The 14,639-nt window shown below is 38.3% G+C and overlaps 1 protein-coding gene across 1 annotated transcript in view; it reads right to left on the reverse strand.

Annotated features, from left to right (window-relative positions):
* The window catches only part of LOC137627697 (nudC domain-containing protein 1), a 70,126-nt gene that overhangs the window by 8,976 nt on the left and 46,511 nt on the right, over positions 1 to 14,639 (reverse strand). Inside the window, exons 3-7 of the mRNA XM_068358927.1 lie at positions 13,272 to 13,475; positions 12,418 to 12,631; positions 9,665 to 9,871; positions 4,105 to 4,263; positions 763 to 920 (exon numbers count right to left, since the gene is read on the reverse strand). Of these exons, the coding sequence (XP_068215028.1) occupies positions 763 to 920; positions 4,105 to 4,263; positions 9,665 to 9,871; positions 12,418 to 12,631; positions 13,272 to 13,475 (942 nt within the window). The remainder of the gene's footprint in view (positions 1 to 762; positions 921 to 4,104; positions 4,264 to 9,664; positions 9,872 to 12,417; positions 12,632 to 13,271; positions 13,476 to 14,639) is intronic.

Raw genomic sequence — 14,639 nt, forward strand, 5'->3', positions numbered from 1 at the left:
AATGTCCCAGTCTTGTGGGTATCAGGGAACAATTCCTGCCTCAAACTTGTGGTGAGGATGGCAGGTACATCATCACCAAGATTCTTGGAGGGGACATTTTTTATGATGCTAGTGGCATTTTTAAAATCTTATTAGAAGCTGGCCTTCTTACTCATTTTTAAATCCATTACATTTTAAAAGTTTCATTGTTAGGTTATTTATTGATTTGTTTTTATTTTTAGCTTTTTATCGTAGTTATTAATTGTTAATTAAGCATGATTAAATCGGTATCAATGACCACTGATGATATGATGCCAGATAATTACAAATCATTCATTCTCTGGCTATCAGTAAATTGTCAAATTTCTTAACATAACTGACGATTAAGATTATCTTGAGTTGGAGCTATTTTGCAATACATAATCGAAATCTAACAACATCTGCATTAACAAATAACTAAAAATCTATATTTTGTAACCGATTATTTAATAAAAATAAGTTTTCCCCACAATAAACATTATTCTGCACGACATATTACATTCTAAACTATGCCCAGTACTAGTCATGTGCTAAACATCATAGATTTACAATCATTGTCACACAAGTTGAGCAAACAAAACTGTGACAGAAGGATAAACATAAACTGAGAAATTGCCTTTGCCTTCCGAATGCGTAGGAACTTTTACTTAGAAATGTCTGGACCCTGAAATAAACATTGAATTTTCCAGATGTTATTGTTATAAGACATGTTCACAGCCACAAAGAACTACAAAGTTAACTTACAAATTTATCAGATGTTAAATGAGAAAGTCTCTTGTTAACCTCCTCCACTAACTGAGGATCAAGCAGTTCTTCTCCAACAGGAATTCCAGACTGGAAGAGTGCTACCCAATTCAAACCTTCTGTAGCTTTAAACAAAGTGATTTCAAGGGTTCCATCATCTGAAATTTAAACAATGATACCATGATTAGATTAGTCAGATGGGGAAATTTTAATAAAAATTTAAACAAGACTAAAACAGTAACAATATTGAAAAAACTCTACTAAAAGTGTAAATAAGGTTTTCCCAAAGAGCCTACACTTTACAACACTAAAGTTATGCCCAGTTTCATTTAAAGAAAACCTTATATATAGATATTTCCTTTATTCAAACACATATCAAAACAAAACGGGTGAGAAAGACTAACATCATCTAGATGCTTTGTGAACCTTGGTCTTCATTACAGATGAAAAAAAGACATTACCCTAGAATGGTAACCTGGGGAGATATTCACCCAACTGAATCTGGCAATGACGTAGTACCCCCCCAAGGGGTTGGGGGAGGGACTCCAGTGGCTCAGTACCTTCAGTGCCTTATCTGACTTGGTTGGTGAAGGGTGTGTGGTCCCGCGCTCTCGGCTGGTTTTTTGGCTAGAACGCATTTCGGGAGAATTTCTCCCAGGGTTACTGTTCCCGTATGTTGTACATACGGGTGGAATTCTCCCAGTGTTACTCTGTATTTTTTATGGAATGGTGAATGCTGCCAATGTAAACTCTTACATTTTATACAAGGAGAATATGGAAAGAGGGGGCAAGTCATATCACGCCAGAAATTCATGCTGCAGCTCGGGAAGGCCCTAATCACCCCATGGGCCACGTCACGTCTGTGGTGACTGTATCTAACAGGTGAGTGTATATATAGTACTGTATGTGTTTCATTGATGTACTTTGAGTCATTTGAAGCATAATTTGCCATACTGCAAGTGTTGAATAGAAAAAAATTAATTTGGTATGTACTGAAAAATTTACCATTTTTTGTCTGTCTCCCATACAGATTGTATACGAGCTTGGGAGATGGGATTCAGCCAGTACGTAGTCCCATGACAGTAGAGAGTTCTACACCAACAAAAAACAAAATTCGGAAATAATTTTTTTTTTTGTCAATTTAATTAGTAAAGTACTCCAAGAAAAGTCTATTTTTTTTCTGTATTTTTGAAAAAAAAAATAAAAATATGATTTACAGGAGGATTTCATTTATAATAGCCTCAATAAGAGAGAAGGAGTTATATTTCATTCGTATGTGTTCCAAATAACAAGATTTTCAGGATAAGTATTTTATTTTAATTATTTAATTACCGGGTGAAATTCACCCAGGGTTACCTTTCATGTTACGGAAATGGAGGGTTACCGTTCTAGGGTAGATAACTTGTATTTTTCCTCCCTATACGAACCTGAGTCAACTATATGGGTTTACTTCTAGGTCATTTAGTTATAACTAGATTTAAAGTTGTGGGATTCTGGTAACATTGTATGGTTGCCAACTATCTCACCCTCACTGGGAAGGAGCGTCTGAGTCAGTGAGACAGCTCAAGACTTGAGGGATGGATGAGGACAACAAAATAAATGACTTAGGTTTTTATAGCTAAAAATACAAATTATCTTTAAAATTTGTAGTTTGTTCTTACGCAAATGTAAACCCTCGTCATCAATATGGGGAGTCTTTCTTAAGGGAGAGGAAGTCTCCTGTAGCAGGCAGGTATCTGTCTAACACTTAACCCAGATAAAAATAAAAAGATGACATTCTGAAACTAGCTCGTATGAGATGCAAGTGGTCTATTCTATTTACTAAGCTACTCCCCCAAATTTTGGGGGGTAGCCGACACCAAACAAGGGAACAAAAGGGGACCTTTCCTCTTTCCGGTCCTCCCAGCCTGACGATAGATTCAGCCGAGTTTGGCTGGTACTACTAGAGTGCCACAGCCCACCCTCCCCTGTTATCCACCACAAATGGTACATGCGATTAAAAAGGATTTAACAATATTCCTTTGGGTATAGTCATTTACATGGATTATTTTAATAGTCTCTGACCAGCCTATTCTATGACTAAATCCTAACCAGTGGGAGGCCAAGGTATTATCAAGATGACTCCTAGAGATGGCCACCTTATGCTGTTTCATTCTGAGTGAAATACCTCTGGAGGTTTGGGCGACATTTAAAAAATATGTTGATTACAAATAGTTCTACAAATGACTATAATATGGTACTGTATATAGTATTCCTTGTCCAGATTGTAACTTGTTCTATGTTGGCCCTGGGGTTGACCTAGGGTGTGACACCTTTGGATGGCAGAGCTTCCTGGCCAGCACCGGTGTCACTGGACGAGCTTTTATCATCTGTAGGATTAGGGGGAGAGAAAGGTCAGCTCTCTCTCTCCCCCTCAAGCCATGAGCCTGTCACTGAATAGAACGCCATGGCCTAAACTTAGTGCACACTGGGATGATTGAAAACAATCATGCCCATAGCAAGAAATACAAAGGGAGTGTGGATCTACAACCAGTTTAAAAAAAAATATATGTAAAGCTCAGCCTCCCTAGTACGTACAAATCTTGAGCTTCAACAACCATAGCAATCAACAAGAATTCACCTGCTGAAAGTTGAAGAAAACATAAAAGTTTGATTAATGGCACAACAGTACGATTGTACTCGTTACACCCAAAAATATAAGTGAAGACCTTCTGACTACCTACCGTTAACTATCACATTAGAAATTTAAACAGCCGGTTCCACTTCGGTCTGAAAATATATTCCCTAGTTAAAATACTAAAGGTTTGTATACACGTAGGAACATAAAATATTGCTTTACAGTCTTAACCCTTTTACCCACAGGCTATTTGGAACTTTCCAACACTTAACCCCAAGGGGTTATTTTTTTCAAGCACATTTTGCAGTATATATTTTTTTTAAATTACTCTAACAGCCTTAATTTTTGTCATAGAGAGGTCAGGTTGATCTCATTCTCTTGGAAAATGCCTGAAGTTTTTCAAAAAATTATCAAAAATATGCAAAAAGAATGTATATAGCAGTTTTTGGCAAGGACGTACCGGTACGTCCATGTGGGTAAAGGGATGAGTTTTGTGAAACGTACCAGTACGTCCTTTGGGGGTAAAAGGGTTAAACTATTGTTCCAAGGAGCAATCAACAGCATAGTTTTTCTAAATACCAAGAGTAACTGAATTTAATTGTTTAAATAATCTATAATCATTATGAGCTTTAATAAGAAAATATTCATCAATTTTCTGAATAGAGCAAATGTTTAATAAATACACATAGAGATTGTCCTTCTTAAAAACTAAAAAAGTTACTCACTGATAGTCCAGCTTGATAAATCTGATTTTACAGGGTTTGAGAAGGTCCCAGAAATCACCGATGTGTCATCAATACTAATGTTTAATTCATTGGTTGTTACTTCTACCTTCAAATCACTTTTACTGGCAGTTCCTATATTGACCCACATAGTGATATCCTCTGTGGATAGAGAGTAAACGGTTAAGGGTAAAAAGGTTTTCATAATACAAAATGAATAAACAGTGGAAAAACATATTCCATAATCATCCAAAAACCAACCAATGTATTATTTCACACAAAGCTAAATTAATTTTATATCACTTTATTCTGTGTTTTCTTCAACATATAGTTATCAGAATCATTACTATTACTTCCGTTATCTTTCATAAACACATAGCCCGTTGATGCAGTTTCACCTTTACAATGTCAAGGAGAACAGTAGAGTATTATATACTGAAAATACAAGATATAAAAATATTTCTTAAATTCTTAAAAGTGACTTCAAATTCTATATTCTTTGTCCAGTGTTTTCACAGCCTATCATAGTGTTAATTAATAATAATAATAATTCAAAGTGTTAAAAAGTAAAATCAAGAAAGTGATATCTCTACATTTATATTTTTCTATGGCTTAGCATAATTTCTTATACATGTAATCCAAAAGCCAAGGTGTAGTGATGCAGACCATCCTGCTAAGCAAAGGAAGACCATAAAATATCTTCTATAGCCAAAAAAATTTCACAATTTTTTATCTTGCGGAAAAAAATGGAATTTTAATAAAATTTCTTATTTCTTTACTCACCAGATGTTCATATTGTTACTTCTAAAGAAACTCAGTTTAATTGACATTTACCTGTAAAATGACTTTTTCCCATTTTCTAAACCCTCAGTAAATACATATCTTTAGTAAAGGAAACATTCTAGTCTTAAGTGATTACTGATACTCCAATCTCTTTGTTTCTTCAGTTTCTCAGGTGTATCTGTAGTGATCAGACCTCTCCATATTGTTTGCTTAATACTGTACATTAAAATGTTTTCCCTGTTTTTGATGCCATTTACTACGTGGAATGTGGACGAGAAGTGTATCTGGGAGATCATAATCTGCATTCCCTTTGTGTATTGTGCACAATGCTAAGCTGTAATTCAAATAACTGTTGTGATGAGTTTGTTTTCTTCACAGTCCCTCTCCTTGACAAGTACTGTATGTTTCAATGGTTGCCGATCAAGTTAGCAGTTCAAAGCGCGAAAGAAAACTTCCTGTTATTTCAGGGGTAAAGGCAGGAAAGACTAGACTAGTTAATTGTAACAGGGATAAACACAATAATGACGTGCCTCCTTTACACAATACACATAATCCACCTACTTTCGATAGTGATGAGCTTCCTAACCTTTTGACATCGTAAACTTCCTTTTGTTAAAACTCAGAAGTACCTATACAGTGGATCCTTTTTTAAAAGTGGTAATTCTGGTCATAACCATCCTGTTGTCAAAATGCCTCCCCAAATTGAGTCTCATGCTTTTAGTGTTTCTTTCAGTAAGGGTTTTGAGAGTTCATTGCGTAGTACGGATTAGAAAGCCTTCTCACACAGCCCCAGATTCTTTAATTACTTTAGACACCTCTGCTGCTAAACTCTTGCAATATGCAATCCTAGTCACTCTATAAGACTAATATATATTCTATTATAAGGGGGAGCTTAACCAGCCGAAAAGTCAAACTCAACTCTCACATAGCCAATCCCAAATATTTGGGAAGGAATAATACACAATTTAAAATCAAATAATGGAAAATATTAATTAGATAATTAGCTGCTATAAATAGCAGTTTAAATCTTATTTATTAGACCTGTATTCCTTAAAATCTTTAAAATTATATAAGCTCTTTTAAGGCTTTGAAATTGCAAAAAATATTTCCAATTGATAAAATATATCTATCGCTACATTTTGGTAACTTTCCCATTAGACATGGACAATAAGAAATCCACAAACAAATTTTGTAGAACCAATTTACAACATTATCTAAACTCTTTCAACTTCAGTATCCATGTCTGCTTGACATAGGGTGGCGAGAATGGGCAGAAGGAATGGATTGCTCGTAGGGATCGCAAATCCCCTGTCACATGAGCGTAGGCTCTCTTCCTAGCACCCCTAACCCCCTCGACCAAAGTAGAGCTACCTTTGCCTTGATTGGTCTAGGAGTGTCATAAAAGAGGTCTAGGACTGTGTCCTTTCCCTCGGCTGGGGCAGAATCCAGTTCCTCCAAGTTGTTGACTCTCCTTATACATGCTAAGACCTGAAGGAAGACATGGTCTGCATCCTTTTGTTCAAGGGGGAAGATTTTAGGGCTGGTGGAAGGTGGCAGCTAGCCACTTGGAATAGTCTGAAACATCGTCAAAAGGCCCCTCCTCACCCGAGCTCACATCCATAGGAGCCCGGGGAGGGTGTCAGTCTTCAACAGAGATTTGGTGTGAGGTGTGAAACTTTGGAGGCAGAGCACTATGTTCCAGCCTTGTGGGAGGCAGTCTGTGGCCTAAGGGAAGATCTTCCCCCTAAGTTTGAGGCCCAGTTCTTTGGGACTGTTTTGGCATCTTTCTGTTCCCTCGGGCAAATGGACAAATTCACGAGAAGCAAAGTGGTTTTCTTCCTTACTACCCTTGTTGGCCTGGTGTCCTTGGGGGAAGCCGTACTTGGTGGGGGGCTCCATAGGTACCGAAGAACTCGGGACTACCAGATCCAAAAAACTTGTAGTTGTCTGTCAGCATGATTTCTCTTGAAGACCTTGAGCCCCTACTTGTTCTCAGATGGATAGAATCCCTCTGAGGAGGAATATTCGCTCGTTGGTACCTTTTGTGCTTCTCTCCCAGGCTGGGTCTTGGCCAGTGGAAGAGGGCTTAGAATGTAGATATTGTTCATATCTTGACGTTCTACTTGGGAGAGCGGGACGTACAGCAGGACGGAGGGGTTGTTGTTCCCTTTTTTGCTTCAAGTTGGAAGGATGAGAACTCCTCACTGAGGAACTTGTGGCTTCTACAGGAATAATTGGAATGTTCCCATCCGCTGGAACAGAAGACTGAGCTGGTCCTGAGACCGTTTCTTTGAGCGCTTGCACAAGTTCTTGAAACCAGGGTTAATCTTTTGCAAAAGAAACTGATTTTGATGTTTCCACTGAATAGGTGATCTTTCAACACAAATGATCTAAAAATGTGCTCATAAAAGGGACACGCTGTGCCGGTTGTGCTTTAATGGCGAGGCAAGTGAATATCTAGTGTGCACTGATCAGAAGCTCGACGGAAAGGCAAGTGTTGGTGAGGCTAGCCATGTATAGGCACATTCCAATGGTGGGATGAGTCCGCATCAAGTGCGCACTGATCGTGATTTAACCAAAAAGGTGAGCGCTGACAAGGTAATCGCTGACAAGACATGGAAGTCTGCACGACCGTGTATGCAGGCAACTTAAGTGTCTGCGGATGCTGTCTCTTCTTTTTACCGAGCTTTATAAAGCTTGCATGGTTGCTATCTTGTCAAACGTTTCACCTACCTGAGCTTGCTTAAAATTAGATAAGTTTTGATAAGGAGAGTAAGGTATTTGCTTTGCCTGTAGGCACACACGCCTAACACCTTCTGCTGTTCACGTGTGATGGGTTGTGCAAGTAGGAGTTAGTGCAAGCTGAATTCCATCTACTGTTGTTGGATGGGAACGGTATGACAAATGCAAGACAGGTGGCGCGGGATGGTCTTATTGCGTAACTCTGGGTGAGAGTTGAAACCCTCGCCCACTTGCCTTTTCCCTATGTTCGCAAATTTGATCTCTATGCTCCCCCTGATCTAATTCGGCGAGCTCCTCTGCCAATATACTTTGTAATAAGTCTGACATACTTCGTCTCTCTGCACTCCGCAATGGGGGAGAGTTACCTAACCTCTCTTCCTTCTGCATAAGGGAGAGAGAGTTGCTGAATGGGTGGCAACTTGGGGGGTTCTGTTCTGAACAAAGTAGAAAACCCTAGGCTTAAAGGTAGGCTTTGGTCTCTCCATGCGTAGAAAGGTACGATGTGTCCTAAGGACAGAACGGCGGGGAGCGGGACCTGTAAACATTCGTTTGTGTAGCTCTGAAAAGCTAAGCGTGATATTGATGATTCACGGATATGCTTTAGAAATCCTCTAAGAGGAGACCATTCAGGTGACTATTCTTTCCCTCAGGCGGGAAGGACGAATGACACCTGTTGCTGATGTGAGCTGATCGTCCCGCAAACGGGAAGACGGACACACAACGGTGGGTAAGAGATGTCTGTCCCTCGAGTGGGATGCTAGGCCTACACCTTGAAGAATTCCAACTAAGAAATCCTCTGACAGGATATTGCGGAGTATTCATCCTGTACCAAAGATCGTCAGCCGAAGCTGAACGAGGAGGGAAAGGCACTAGGGTTACTCCAAGAACTGAAACAAAAGATTGTTTCAGAGCATTACCAATGGTAGGTCTAGGGGACGGATTGATCATCATCCTAGGTGAGGGAGCCTCACTCTCACCCTGTGTCCCTCACCAGAGAACCACTAGCAGGTATTCTCTACACGAAGAGCCTGGAAGTCCTAAAGAGGGCCACAGCTGACGTACTGTACTGCATTAGCGGAGAGAGATTCCCATGCGGAGGAAGTCTGAGTTGCTTTTCTACGGGAAGCAACCAGGACTTCTGAACTGCTAGGTTGTACTAACCTCAAGGCACCTCCACTCTTACCCAATAGATCCCCTGAGGAGACCAATCAGGCAATCAGGGTGGCGGGATTGAGCCGCTGGAGTAAGATGGCGAGGTTTCTTCCACTTTGAGGACGAAAACCAAAGGGGGAAGAATCCCTCTTGGTCTTCTCCTTCCTACTTTTCTAAATTGCTGCCACTGGGAGGGAGGCCACTCCCTGCACACGTTACATGGAGACCCCTACGAACAGGCGTGCCCTCTGCACACAGGACAAAGTGTATGAGGGTTCGTCTCCAAGGGGGATATGAAGGTGCCCCCATCAGCACCTTCCCTGGGCGGACACATCCACATTCTATCAGAATGCACACACTTTCATACAAGAGAAACGGAAAGTTTAAAATTGTTTAGACCGGTTGTTCTTTAATAGGTTTTTAAACTAAGTAAAGAGGAGGAAATCAGACTTCTGCTCTCTATCGAGCCAAAATGAAAAGTGGCTTGTGTGAGCGGGGTGATGGATCTACCTCCCGCTAACCAGCAGAGGGGAGCAACACCTCGCTAAAAGTTTTACGGCTAGCTCCAGCTGTTGCAGAAATGTATCACCATAGTAAAGAGCTGAAAGGTTTGTTTTTGGTGCCAGAACATATCAAATTAAAATTAAATCAAAACAAGACTTAACTAAGGTTCTGTTGCTACATGAAACAAAATTACAATTAAATCAAAACAGACTTCACTATGGTGCTATTGCTACATGAAATAAAATTACAGTATCCAAGTACTACCTACAAATCTTCATTCTTATGTGTAGGAATTATGTACAGTATTTGTATAGAAGAATGAATGGAATTTTATTAGTGTTATCAGAATAAAACAACAGAATAGAACATCTTTTCTACATACCAGATGTCTGGAGAAAAGTGAATTTAGGTGAAGGCTTGCTTTCTTCCTTAGGTGGAGGTTTCACAATAGGTTTGCATGAATCATGTATAAAGGCGAAATTTTTATGACATAATAATAAAACTCCAGTTGAGGTTTCATTTACTGAGCAATATTCAATGGTGCCTTCTCCTGCTATGGTCCTCGTTCTACTAAGGTCCCAGGTTGCACCTAGAAATGGAAAAATATTTTCAATAATAAAAAAGTTATTCCAATACTTAATGAGGTTCTATTAGCTGTTATTTCTCAGGAAGGAACAGCTTCGACTACGTAATCTAAAGGAAGAAATCCTTGATATTCCCTCTGTAGTATGACACTCCCATTTTCCACAATCCTCCCCTATCTATAAGTGTAGCTATTCCCTATAAGCAGTGGAGAGACCTGCCTGTGAACACATGACCCCCTTTGTATTTAGTCCTTCTTTCCTGAGAAGAATCAAACACAGACAAAGCTATCCCAGTTATTATGACTGGGGAGGAGTGTGGGAATACTAAAGAACTTCAATAAGCATTGAAATAATTTCATCACAAAAATTAGATTATTGCTGTAAAGACCCTCTGCTATTATTTGCCGATTCACACATCAACCCGGCAGGTGGGATAGTGGTATCACGTAACAAACATTCTAACCCTCAATGAAATGTGAACTCTTACCTTATACTGTAATACCTTACCTCTTAAACCCAAATTTCTTTCTAGACATGTTTTGGTCATCATTGCAATCGTTTGAACCCTGAATAATTCATAAGACTACTTGACCATAACATATATAAACCAATGTGACCAAAACCACCTTATTCTATGTTTGGGTTCCCCCAGGTCCCTCAGTGTGAGGCACCTCGTATATCCACCAAAGAGTTGCTAATGCATCTTCCAGTCTTGGATGGTCTGAGAGAGAGAGAGAGAGAGAGAGAGAGAGAGAGAGAGAGAGAGAGAGAGAGAGAGAGAGAGAGAGAGAGAGAGAGAGATGTCACTATGAACACTTAGAACCAACAGTATCCAAAAGCTGTTTCTACCTTATGTGAACAATGAAGTAAAAAAAACTAATGGCATTGCCACTGCACAGCAGCTACCCCTGTCTTCAAAGATATTTCTAATGAATTATTCTGAATTATGAGGTGTCTTAATTGTAATGGTCACATACCCCTTTGTCAATTTAATTCATATATTTCACGTACATATCATTTCTACGAGACTCCACCGATTATCTTATAGTTTCTCTCTCAAAGCTGTTTAAATGCCGAAGTTTACCCTAAATTGAAAATATCCCATTTTCATTCCTTACAAAATATCTCCCTTTCTCGAAAGTAGTATAGGTTTAATCTGAAGGTTGAAGGCAACTATCTGGACATGGGCACATAAAAGTTCTTTCACTTCTCTCATGTTTACTAATGATGGTTATTTATCTTTTTTAAATGTGATTTACTGTATATTAAGTTTATGTTTTTAATTTTAAGTTGTTTGAAATTCTAATAATCATGTCTTCTTCTGAAATAACTATGAATGTCAGTGAGAGTGATTTTGTGAAAAAGTGCCAGCCACAAGATAAAGACAGCTGATCACTTTCATTATTAAAAATTTAAAAGCAAACTAACATTTAGCAGGGGAAAATCTAGAGATTATTAAGCTAGCTAATTATATTACTGTACAGTTGGGCCTCGATATTCAAGAGTTCGATCTTTGTGGATTCAATCATACAGAGAACGGTATAATATACTGAATTTAAAAAATCAGCTATTTGCAATTTTGCGATAAGTACTCTCGCAAGAGTCAAGAGAGCGTGCTAGAAATAGGAATGAGTGGCGAGCGATTGTGACGCAGTTCCGGTAGGCCCTGCTGCTTCCTCCGGAGCCTTGGATGACCACGGAGGTAGCAGCAGTAAGGGATTCAGCGTTATGAAGCTTCATCTGTGGTGGATAACAGGGGAGGGTGGGCGGTGCCACCCTAGCAGTACCAGCCGAACTCGGTTGAGGCCCTTGTCAGGCTGGGAGGAACGTAGAGAGGAGAGGTCCCCTTTTTTGTTTCATTTGTTTGATGTCGGCTACACCCCAAAATTGGGGGAAGCGCCTTGTATATGTATGTATGTACTCTCGCAGGCCAATGTTTTCAAACAGACCGCGCAAAGCTGAACAGCCCAACTTTATAGTTAACACATGTAAACTAAGTAATAAAGCCTTTATTTTAATTCTAATACAGTAATAAAAATGATTAAAAGAAGTTCATACATACATTATGCTTAAGTAATATTTGATATGTAATACAGTATATAATGCTGATGAAAAGAATACACCCGAAAATATGCACTACAGTTAATGGAAAAGATTCTCTCTCTCTCTCTCTATGTGTCGTAACTTGATCTGGACGTATGTCGAACTCAAAATGCAAGGTTTCCGTAGATCTATTATGCTGTGTCATGATACTATAATCATCTTTGTCCTATTCCATTAATATTTTCTTCCTGTATATTATCATTTCATTTTCTTAGTTCATAGTAATTCCTTAAAACAATTCAAAGAACAGATGCATTCAAAATTTTAGGATTACATCTAGTAGTTTATACTATATGAAATATAACTTACAGCATACTGTATGTAAAATACTTTTTACTGAAATAAATAAATCTAGTTTTGAGAATGCATAAAAGGTATGAGATATTTTAACAAAAAATAAATATCAATAGCTAAATATCTCTAAAATTGCTTGACTCAAATCACTAACCATTGTATTCTAGAGTAAGCCAATTAACCAAGTGAACGGCAGACGCAGACGACGTTTTCAGCTTCTCGTCCAAGACATAAAGGTCACTGTTGGTGAGATCTTGCAGTGCCATGACAGACGTCATCAAACAGTGTATAGAACGGTCATGTGCCTCTCCTTCTACAAGTCTAGCTTGCGTTAGAATTCCTGGCTGAGTGCTGCATTCAAAAGATTCCTTGAAATATGAAAATAAAATATATGTATTTTATGACATCCACAAAACTGGTAATACTTAACTAATTACAAACATCATTGAACAGACATCCTTATGGATAAAAACATGGCACAGGGAGTTAAGCTATAACCCTACTTGGAAAAGCAAGACGCTATAAGCCCAAGGGCTCCAACAAGGAAAAATAGCCCAGTAAGGAAAGGAAATAAACTAAAAGAGAAGTAATAAACAATCAAAATAAAATAAATTAAGAAAAGTAACAACATTAAATTAGACCTTTCATATATAAACTATAAAAACTTACAGATTCTGTCAATAATTGGATTATCAAAAACTTTCATGGCTATCATCCTGTTTCTGAATACCTTCTGGATATTTTGAATTACTCAGTTTATTTACTCTATATACTATTAAACTTCAGTATAATTAAAACTACTCAGCAACATATACAGGTAATTTTAAGTTTATTCTTTATCAATATTAAATGGAGAATACAATTACAAAAAAAGAAAAAATAATTGTCTCAACAATCAAAAGCATAAAAAGTTTAACAATACATAACTATTTTGAAGCAATGACCATAAAAGAAAAAATATAGGAAAAACATCATAAAGGAGTATGTACTCTACACTAAAATACTCACCAGCCAGCTTCGAGTAGTGCTTCTATCCCCTGTTTCGAGAATGTGAACTTTTCCTTGGCCATTGCCTACAACAGCAAGATCAGGTGAAGGGAAACACACGCTTGCAAAGTAATGTAAATTCTCAGTTTTGTCATCTTCATCAGCTTTATCTAGTTCAGGAAGGTCTGCTTGCCATACCACTTCTCCAACACTTAATTTTGTATCCTAATAAGAAAATCAGAAAACTATAGTGATATTCAAAAGGAGAAATTTGGAAATGATTTGTATTTTTCCTAACTATACAAATCTTGAGCTATTTACAAGAGATATATTTTGGCAACAGATGAAATTAGCCCTAAGACTTTTAAGCAAGGTGTAACTACCCACCCCTAATTAGTGGGAGGGACAGGGCTATAGACCTGACACCCTACTCATACTCGCACAAGGAACAATACGACACTTTGAAATTCCAGGTAGGACTTCTCGAAGGGAAGGTGATGGCGGGACCAGTAAGTGTAAATAGCTAAAGGTTTGTCTGGTTAGGAAAAATAGTTCTGGCATATTTGGATATTTATAATGGAGACTCATCATTAGTAAGGTGAATGACCCAAAATAATAGACTGGTAACTGTCCCGGGGGTGCTAATCTGTGCTTTGCATGAGTTGTTTAGAGGCTCCCTCTTACCTTGCTAACTCTCGAATATGCGGAGAGCTTAATGGCCTGGGCAATTTCTGTGAAGGTGTTAGAACTAATCATTGTGATTTGACCAGGTGAGATCGATATTGGAGCTAAACTCCTCATTTAAAACTAGACATGCCCAATTCCATCTTGCTTGGAGATCAGGGACAGAAATATATATCATATATATCAGGTTACACAAAGGACGATGGTACCCATCTGTAGTCAGAGGAGGTCAGCTTGTAGTGTTTCTCAGATATTGTAGCCCCAAGAGGGGAGAATGAAGGCCGAAGAGGCCAGTCACTCACAAATTCACTCTAGTCTTACATAGAGTAATATATGTCCTCAACAAACTGCTACTTCAGGTTCAGGTTCTGGGGTGAGGCATAGCCTTTACAACGGCGCCTCTAATGCTTATCTTCTTGTACTGTTTTGTCTTTTCTTCCACATCATGTTTAATACTTCTTTTTTCTTTTCTATATTTGTTTCACTAAATAAAAATAATCCTACTATTTTCTTTAGGTCTTCGTCGTATGGTTGCTGTAGCACAATTACTTCATTCCTTTCTTTTCTATATTCCTGGCAAAATAACAAAAAATGTATCAAATCTTCCTCCTCATTTTCACAAAAATTACAGTTTACATTCCCTCCATTGTGTCTATTTACAATATTTAGTTTTAACGTATTAGTTCTTGCTCTAAAAAATATCAC

This window comes from Palaemon carinicauda, chromosome 35 (assembly GCF_036898095.1).
Source record: "Palaemon carinicauda isolate YSFRI2023 chromosome 35, ASM3689809v2, whole genome shotgun sequence".
NCBI lineage: Eukaryota > Metazoa > Arthropoda > Malacostraca > Decapoda > Palaemonidae > Palaemon > Palaemon carinicauda.